Here is a 9,667-nt window from a genome sequence, read left to right on the forward strand (position 1 = left end):
ACATTAAAATCAGGTTAAAACATATTGTTTTCGTCTTGTACTTAGGGTTTACAGTTTTACAGCCCCATTCACTTCCATTGTAAGTGCCTCACTGTCACCCAGATTTTTGCTTTTTTAAAAGAAAGGGAGGGGCGAGTCGAAACAAATTTTTGTGGTAATCAACGTTATACCGCAAATGCTATCGAATGAGTTTAACTTGTATTGAACCAGGAATATTCCTTTAAGTGCATTAAATTGCCATAACAGTAGTAAAAGCAGAAGCGCGGAAGAATCCCAGTGACGTCATGACGCACTGCGTCACGCGTCAGGCCCGTGTCATGTGACCTGTGTTGCGAGGATGCGCAGTCCATCAGAAAATCCTCCCGAGATGAATCGGGCAATTATCAGCGCAGTATTTGCGCTTTTAAGCGTTTTATCAGGTACATTTGCGTTGTACTTCACAATTGACGTGTCTTGGCGTTTATTATGACGATATGTGTGCTTTTTAACATTTAAAGAAATAATGGCGACTGCAGTGAGATGCCGTAATCCGCAGTCATAAATTTGTGTGCCATCGAATATAACCTGATTTATAGAATTAAATTAATCCAGCTATGGTGTAAGTATGTCTATTGCGTTATATATTGTATTTTGAAATGCTTTAAATAATTAGAAAAAATACGTTTGAGTGTTAAAATGTTCATAGTGGAAGAGGAAGCTCGAGCAGGTCACGTGACAGTCATGCTTCATTTCACAAGTATCAGTATTATTATACTCATTATTATTATTATTATTATTATTATTATATAAGTTTAGTGTTTTAGGGGAGTAAAGGCACACTTAGAAATATTTAAATCTCATTGCAGTCCCACTATTAATATTCATATATTCTTATTCAAGTTATTGTACATATTAATGGCTTGTGATTACAAATGCTTTTTTCCCCATATGTCTCAATCTGTGTTATTTTCAGAGGTTTTGGGGGACAGTTTGACCATCCTGCGCAGCCCGCAGTATGTGAGCTTCCGGGATGGACAGTGGCCCATATCAGGAGAAAAGATCCCTGATTTAGTCGCCCTAACCATGGGCTTCTCCGTTCGAGAGGTACCCCGTCTCTCTAAATCTTTAATAAAATGCATGTTGTCTTGGTAAACACTTTATTGAACTGATAGTTTTTGTTTGCAGGATCTCAATTGGCCAGGTCTGTCCGCTGGATCGCTGTTCCAACGCCCTCGGGCCAACGCTCTGATCGTCGTCCGTGGCATGGACAGTCTGGACCTGCCCAAAAACCTTTCCTCTTACCCTCTTGAAAATGTGAGCGGTTCATTCTCTCACGCACAAGTTATTTCAGAATCAGTCTGTAGTCTCAAATAATATGCGTTTATGTCAGTCTTGTTGTTTTGATGTCTTTGATTTAGCACAAAGATTGTGTATTTGATGTGTCACGGTTAAATGAACAGGTCAGGTTGAAGATCTCCCCATAAAAAGAGAAGAAAGTTAGTTTTTTTTTTTTTTCATTGTTAAAATATTCCAGAATAATTGAGTATTGGGCAGTTGTGTATCATAAGATTGATTTCTTCATTGGCACTTCTCTTTTATCTGTCAGTCTGTCTGTCGCTTTTTCTTTCTTCTATCTATCGCTGTCTATCTTTCTTTCCATCTAGCTGTCGGATTCTTTCATTTTTCTTTTTCTTTTTTTATTCGTCTTTCTCTTTCTGTCCGTCTAGCTATAACTTTATTTCTTTCTCTTTATTTTATTCTTTATTTTTTCTATCTATCTATCACTATTTTTCTTTATTTATTCTTTCTATTTTTAATTTGATCCCTTTTTCTCCCAATTTGGCATGCCCAATTCCCACTGCTTAGTAGGTCCTCACAGTGGCACGGTTACTCACCTCAATCCAGGAGGCGGAGGACAAGTCTCAGTTGGCGCTTCTGAGACCGTCAATCCATGCATCTTATCACGTGACTCGTTGTGCATGACACCACGGAGACTCACAGCATGTGGAGGCTCATGCTACTCTCCACAATCCACGCATAACTTACCAAATCAAAATCAAATCACTTTATTGTCACACAGCCATATACACAAGTGCAATGGTGTGTGAAATTCTTGGGTGCAGTTCCGATCAACATAGCAGTCGTGACAGTGATGAGACATATACCAATTTACAATTACATCAAATTAACACAACACAATTTAAACATCTGATGTACACATAAATACACAACAATATACAAATAATAACATACACTGTACAGTATACAATATGCACTAGACAGATACACATTATTCAATAAAAAAAATATATATATAAAAAAGTATATATAGAATGTACAGTATTGTACTGTATTGACATTCAACTGTCGGTTGATAGTTGTTCAGAGAGAATATAATATAATAATAATATAATTTATGACAGTCCGGTGTGAGATGTAAGAGTAAGGGTAATAAAGTGCAGTGCTGATGTATATTGATCGTGGGAGATCAAGAGTTCAGAAGTCTGATTGCTTGGGGGAAGAAGCTGTCATGGAGTCGGCTGGTGCGGGTCCTGATGCTGCGATACCACGCGCCCCATTGAGAACAAGAACCACTAATCGCGACCACGAGGAGGTTACCCCTTGTGACTCTACCCTCCCTAGCAACCGGGCCAATTTGGTTGCTTAGGAGACCTGGCTGGAGTCACTCAGCACATCGAACTCGTGACTCCAGGGGTGGGAGTCAGCGTCAATACTCGCTGAGTTACCCAGGCCCCTTTTCTTTTTCTTAAATGTTTTTTTTTTCTTTTTTTCTTTCAGCCCGTTCCGTTCACTCTGGACAGTGTGGCAAACACCTTGCACACTCTTTTTGCAGACAGCACCCCTGTGGTCTTGCAGCTCGCCCCCAGTGAGGAGGTATGAACATTATGACTCAAGCGTTGAACCACATAAGACATGCATATAAACCCATCTGATGCAATAAGACCTGTAGTGCTAATCCTCATTCTAATAATTCAGAATTGTCAATATTGTAATCACGATTATTAATTTGAAATAGAAACGGTTACTTATATATTTTAGATAGTGGCACAAGACCTAGAGAATCCTAGATGATTTCAAATTGCAGATGATGGGTTTCGTTTTGGAGAAGTTCTTAAGATTCTTTGAGTGTGATAACGTGAACAGAAATGACACAAATCACTAATTTGTGGATCAGACTCATTCAGGCCTACAGACTAATTTGAATGCATTCGTGCACACAACAGACATGTGTGATTGGTTGCAATGCTCAATCACTGCAGAAAAAGAATGTTGTAAATAGAAAGTTTGATGCAACAGGACCTAAATGTGATGTAATTGACACTTTTTTTGTTATTTGTAGCAGCCGTAATTGTAATCTGGATTATTTATACGGTTAATTGTTCAGCCCTATTCAGAGACAAACTAGAGCTTAGTTTTTGTTGAGATAATTGAGTGAATCTCATGAAAATTGTCAAGCAATATCTGGGTCATATTTCACCCCAATATCAAAATAAATATTTTGCATAAATAAAATTTAAGCCTGTTTTATAATGATTTAGATTTTTATTTTCACATTGTGACAATTGAGCACATTTCCAACCCAAATTGACGTAACTGTAAAAAAAAAAACAAATTGGATTTTCATTAGTGCTGTTACGATAAATTGTCATAATAATAATTTTAATAACACCAGAAAATGAGACCCAAAAACGTGGCGTTTATGGCATTTCTATATTGGTTTAAAATGACCATATTTGGACAGTGAAATGCGATTGGAATTTGAAGTGCACAATAATCGCAGTTATAAAGTAATAAATAAAATACATCATTGTGTACATCAGTATTTGCTCCACATAATGTATGTACATTTTATTTAATTATTATTATTATTATTATTATTATTATTATTATTGTTGTTGTTTTAACAAACAAATTACATTTTTTTTTTCATTTATAGAACTTGGAAGGAAGATGTGCTCAATGATCTTGCAAAAAATGTATGGTCTTAAATTAGACTTAATTTTCTATATTAAAATACAGTTTCTTATTTATTTATTGCATTTTGTCTTCAAGTGATTCACCCAAAAGTTGCTTTGTTTGTCACTAATAAGTGACTTAACATATTGTGGGTGGCTTGTATTGAGAAACATGTTTTTTTTGTGTTTTTAGAGGCTGTATATGATGGGAATGGCCAACACTGTGTTTGAGGATCTGCCCGTCACTCTGCAACAGATTCGTGGACGTCTGTCCCAGGACGGATCTGTCCTCACTTCCCTTCCTCTCGTGTCTCTCAGCCGCAGTAACGAGGTGAAGAGGCGGTCACATGACCCTCACACCTCATGCTCAGTATAGCCGACAGATGTCAGTTCTCAGCACAGATACACAAAAATACATGTTCTAATTCAACCACAACACTGAGGTTTACATCATATCATTAAAAAATTGTTTTGGTTCTGTTTTCTAATCATTATAAATACCAATACCAAACAAATGTAATGTTCTAGACTGTCACAAACATACTTCATGCAGGACTAAAGGCAGTTTCTCAAAGAAGAAACCGGCTTCTCTATTGCAGAACTAATCAACATATGAAAGTAGTTCAGTTACAGATCGAAACCATCATTCAGTAGGTGTGCAATGTGCTTTTTTTAAACACGTAAGCCGTCCTAGACTAGATGAGAGACATAGCGACCTAAATATACCTCCATCTGGGTTTGAGGGTGTCTTCCCTGTGTTTTTTTAGGCTGATCTTCTGTTCCTGTCTGAGGTTCAAGTGCTGTATGACATCTCAGCCTTGGTGAGTCTCACTTTTGTCCCATGCAAAACAGCTGTACATCATTTCAGAAGGGGTTTTTGCTTTAATTTTTGTTTCTTTGTGCAAAATTATAAAACGTCTTTGACACTCAATTACGTAGCCAGATTTTTTTACCTTTGCTTCTGTGTTGTTGAAGTGGTCAGCAAACTTCTGTTTTTTTTTTATTGATATAGCTGCAGAAACACAAGCATCTGGCTAAAGACCCAGCTCCTGACCTGTACTCTTTGGAGCTGGCGGGACTGGAGGAGATCGCCCGCCGGTACGGCACAGACTCCCCTCAGTTCCTGGATGCCACCAGGGTCCTGGCGTCTGCTCTGCAGAAGGTAGAGACCACAAAGACGTCTCTCAAATGCATGTTTTTCTCTTTTATGTTCACTGACACAAAGTCTTTAAACACAACAAAGGCTCCAAGTTTTAAAGGCTTCCTTTTTACTTTACGACATAATGCAGTAAAAGGGCACACTTTTACTTGCAAGTGACACAAAGCAGACCTGGTCGTGGTGTACATTTTTAGCATTACAAATTTGTATGTTTAAATGAAACAGAATCATATTGTTACTTAAAGAATTGCATTTCGAAACTCCATAGTTAGTCATTTAAACAGCAAAACTAATTGTTTTTATTCATATTTGTATTTTATTGTTTTTCGGTATGCTTATCAGAAGCTAATTGCCTAAAGGCATTTTCTGGAATTTTCCAAACTGCTTAAAGGCACAGTTAACTTAGTGAAAGTGAACTTATGACCCACTGGAATTGTGATATAGTCAGTTAAATGTGAAACAATCTGTCTGTAAACAAGTTTTGGAAAAAGTACTTGTGTCATGCACAGAATAGATGTCCTAAACGACTTGCCAAAACTATAGTTTGCTAATATTAAATCTGTGGAGTGGCTAAAAAATGAGTTTGAATGATTTCAACCTAAGTGTATGTAAACTTCTGCTTCAACTGTAACTATATACTTTATATTCTATATACAGTGTGTGTGTGTGTACATATATATATATACACACACTATATTGCCAAAAGTATTCGCTCACCCATCCAAATAATTGAATTCAGGTGTTTCAATCACTTCCATGGCCACAGGTGTATAAAATGAAGCACCTAGGCATGCAGACTGCTTCTACAAACATTTGTGAAAGAATGGGTCGCTCTCAGGAGCTCAGTGAATTCCAGCGTGGTACTGTGATAGGATGTCACCTGTGCAACAAGTCCAGTCATGAAATTTCCTCGCTACTAAATATTCCACAGTCAACTGTCAGTGGTATTATAACAAAGTGGAAGCGATTGGGAATGACAGCAACTCAGCCACGAAGTGGTAGGCCACGTAAAATGACAGAGCGGGGTCAGCGGATGCTGAGGCGCATAGTGCGCAGAGGTCGTCAACTTTCTGCAGAGTCAATCGCGACAGACCTCCAAAGTTCATGTGGCCTTCAGATTAGCTCAAGAACAGTGCGTAGAGAGCTTCATGGAATGGGTTTCCATGGCCGAGCAGCTGCATCCAAACCATACATCACCAAGTGCAATGCAAAGCGTCGGATGCAGTGGTGTAAAGCACGCCGCCACTGGACTCTAGAGCAGTGGAGACGCGTTTTCTGGAGTGACGAATCACGCTTCTCCATCTGGCAATCTGATGGACGAGTCTGGGTTTGGTGGTTGCCAGGAGAACAGTACTTATCTGACTGCATTGTGCCGACTGTGAAGTTTGGTGGAGGGGGGATTATGGTGTGGGGTTGTTTTTCAGGAGCTGGGCTTGGCCCCTTAGTTCCAGTGAAAGGAATTCTGAATGCTTCAGCATACCAAGAGATTTTGGACAATTCCACGCTCCCAACTTTGTGGGAACAGTTTGGGGATGGCCCCTTCCTGTTCCAACATGACTGCGCACCAGTGCACAAATCAAGGTCCATAAAGACATGGATGAGCGAGTTTGATGTGGAAGAACTTGACTGGCCTGCACAGAGTCCTGACCTCAACCCGACAGAGCACCTTTGGGATGAATTAGAGCGAAGACTGCGAGCCAGGCCTTCTCGTCCAACATCAGTGTCTGACCTCACAAATGCGCTTCTGGAAGAATGGTAAAAAATTCCCATAAACACACTCCTATACCTTGTGGAAAGCCTTCCCAGAAGAGTTGAAGCTGTTATAGCTGCAAAGGGTGGGCCGACGTCATATTAAACCCTATGGATTAAGAATGGGATGTCACTTAAGTTCATATGCGTCTAAAGGCAGGTGAGCGAATACTTTTGGCAATATAGTGTATATGTATGTATATATATGTGTATATATATATATGTATGTAATATATACAGTTCATACATGTATCTATACATACATGAATATATATATACAGTTGTGCACAAAAGTTTGCATACCCTGGCAGAAATTGTGAAATTTTGGAATTGATATTGAAAAAATCAATTAACAAACTCATTGACTATTTATACACAGACACTAATTGCAATTTAAAAAGCCACAGGTGTGGGAAATTAACCTTTAATTGCCATTTAAACCTGTGTGTGTCACCTTGTGTGTCTGTAACAAGGCCAAACATTCAAGGGTATGTAAACTTTTGATCAGGGCCATTTGGGTGATTTCTGTTATCATTATGATTTAAAAAGGAGCCAAACAACTATGTGATAGTAAATGGCTTCATATGATCACTATCCTTAAATAAAAGACAGTTTTTTTTGCATGATCAGTCATATTTTCAAAATCAATGCCAAAATGTCACAATTTCTGCCAGGGTATGCAAACTTTTGAGCACAACCGTATAATGTATCAGGATATATAATCTGAAAACAAATCTTATCTTATACAATTTGATTTCTACAGTGAATTTTGTTTTAAAAAAAAGTTTAAAAAATGTTACTGGGAAAAAATTTAAATTTTAATATTATGAAATGTATTTACATTAATAAATATTATATATAAATATTAATTTTTTTTTTTACATTACAGAGTAATTTATCTAAAGAGACTTTTTGTACATGTAAAGTTATCTTAAAATCTTACTACACAACTACAAAAATCTGAAGATTTATAGTGGCCTACTTCAGAAAACAACCATTTCTGATGAAACTTGCTTGAAAAAGGGACATCTTTAATTAGTTCCCTGTTTCGAAATAAGTCTCTTGCACTGACCTCAAACTATGTTTGTTTATGTGTATGAAGTTCGCAGATGACGTCTCTAGCATCTACGGAAACAACGCGGTTGTGGAAGTCGTCACAGTGAAGACGTTTGAAGCTCCTCTGACCAGGAAGTCACGCTCCATCCTTGAGTCCAAACAGATCGTAAGTTAAATGCAATTACCTTCTGTCAGGCTAGTTTGTTACTCAAGTCTTTATATTTATAAATGTGTTCATGTTAAAACAGTTCCACATTTTGAGAATTATTTTATTCATCAGGGTATGAGAAGGAAGAATCGATTCAAGACCACTGCTGTAAGAAGTTGATTGTTTAGTGGGTAGCAGTTAGCTAGCTAGCCATCCTTTTTTGTTTATTTTTTACCAGTAGCATATGGTTCGTCTTTGTGACTATCACCTTTACAAAACGTAACCTTTTTATTTTGGAGCAAAACAAAAAAACGGTTACAGTACTGTAGAAACCCTCCCACAAACTGACCTACTTTTGACCAACATTTTAACGCTAGCTTGTGGTTGTTGCAGAGTAATCCAGATAGCCCCTACAACCTGGCGTACAAGTACAACTTTGAGTATGCCGTCATCTTCAATATCGTTCTCTGGCTGATGATCATTTTAGCTTTAGCCGTCATCGCCATTTCATACAACCTTTGGAACATGGATCCAGGATATGACAGCATCATCTACAGGATGACCAATCAGAAGATCCGAATGGACTGATCGCTGACGGCACCTCACATTCCATTTAGCGTTGTGTGCATTTGATTGTGTGTGTGTGTTTTATTTTTTTGTATATTGATCTCAATTCAACTTGTATTATGGATGTACGTCACAGAATTACTTATTGTACAAAATGCTTGATCATTATGTCACAATCAAACTTAAGAATAAAGATTATTTATTGATGCTTGTCGTTTGCTGGAGAAATTAAATTGTTTGTCGAGCTTCTTAATTTTAATATCTTGTAGATTTCCTAAATAAAACATAGTTAAAAATCTACTGAAGAGTTAAGGTGTTAGGATGTAAAGAATTGAAATGTAACTCTATTTATTGTTTGTTGTTTACTTGATTGTGCTGTTTTCCTTCTGAAATACTTGATTTGGTGTAATTACACAATTCTTGTTTAATTTGCTATATTTGTCATTTTCATTCAATATACAGTGGAAATACAGTGGAAAATAAGAAATATATAATATTACCGTTTGTTGTGTACAGATGTTGCCCGATATTCATGCCTATGGTACATTGTGTTGTAGTGTAACTCAAATAAAAAAAAAAAAACATCAGCCACTTAAATGTCTTTTTTATTTGTCACAAGTGTCAAACCATGTAACTGTGTCATTATCATTAAAGAAAACATTTTCAGTACTCAGAAACTAACTTTAAAAATATTATTTTAAGTTCTGTCGTTTTTGATGCACAGTATATCATACGATTTAAAAACCATGACAACCCAGTATCATTAAACGTTAAAATGCCACTAGATAGCGATAACACTAGACGGCCCTGATTAACATCTCACACACACAAAAATATTTGAGCCTATTTATAAGATTAATTCATTTCAATTTCTTGATGATATTCTATCAATTTGAATTGTGTAATTTTTAGAAAAATTTAATTAACAAAATAAAATATTTTAAGTTTTAAGGTTACTCAATTAAATTTGTTACAAAATTGTAATGTGTAAATCTTAAAATATTTTTTGAGTGCAGTTAAAGGTGCTATATG

General features: G+C 36.9%; 1 protein-coding gene across 1 annotated transcript; it reads left to right on the forward strand.

Moving 5' to 3' along the window:
• Nucleotides 1–283: 283 nt before the first annotated feature.
• Nucleotides 284–9,222, forward strand: atp6ap2 (ATPase H+ transporting accessory protein 2; the record flags this gene model as incomplete). The annotated part of the gene is made up of 9 exons (XM_051694821.1): nt 284–419; nt 953–1,083; nt 1,165–1,293; nt 2,779–2,874; nt 4,150–4,287; nt 4,724–4,777; nt 4,969–5,118; nt 7,967–8,086; nt 8,462–9,222. Coding segments are annotated over 9 exons (1,149 nt in total), but the record flags the coding sequence as incomplete, so codon positions are not given.
• Between the last annotated feature and the right edge of the window lie 445 nt (nt 9,223–9,667).

This window comes from Myxocyprinus asiaticus, chromosome 50 (genome assembly GCF_019703515.2).
Source record: "Myxocyprinus asiaticus isolate MX2 ecotype Aquarium Trade chromosome 50, UBuf_Myxa_2, whole genome shotgun sequence".
NCBI lineage: Eukaryota > Metazoa > Chordata > Actinopteri > Cypriniformes > Catostomidae > Myxocyprinus > Myxocyprinus asiaticus.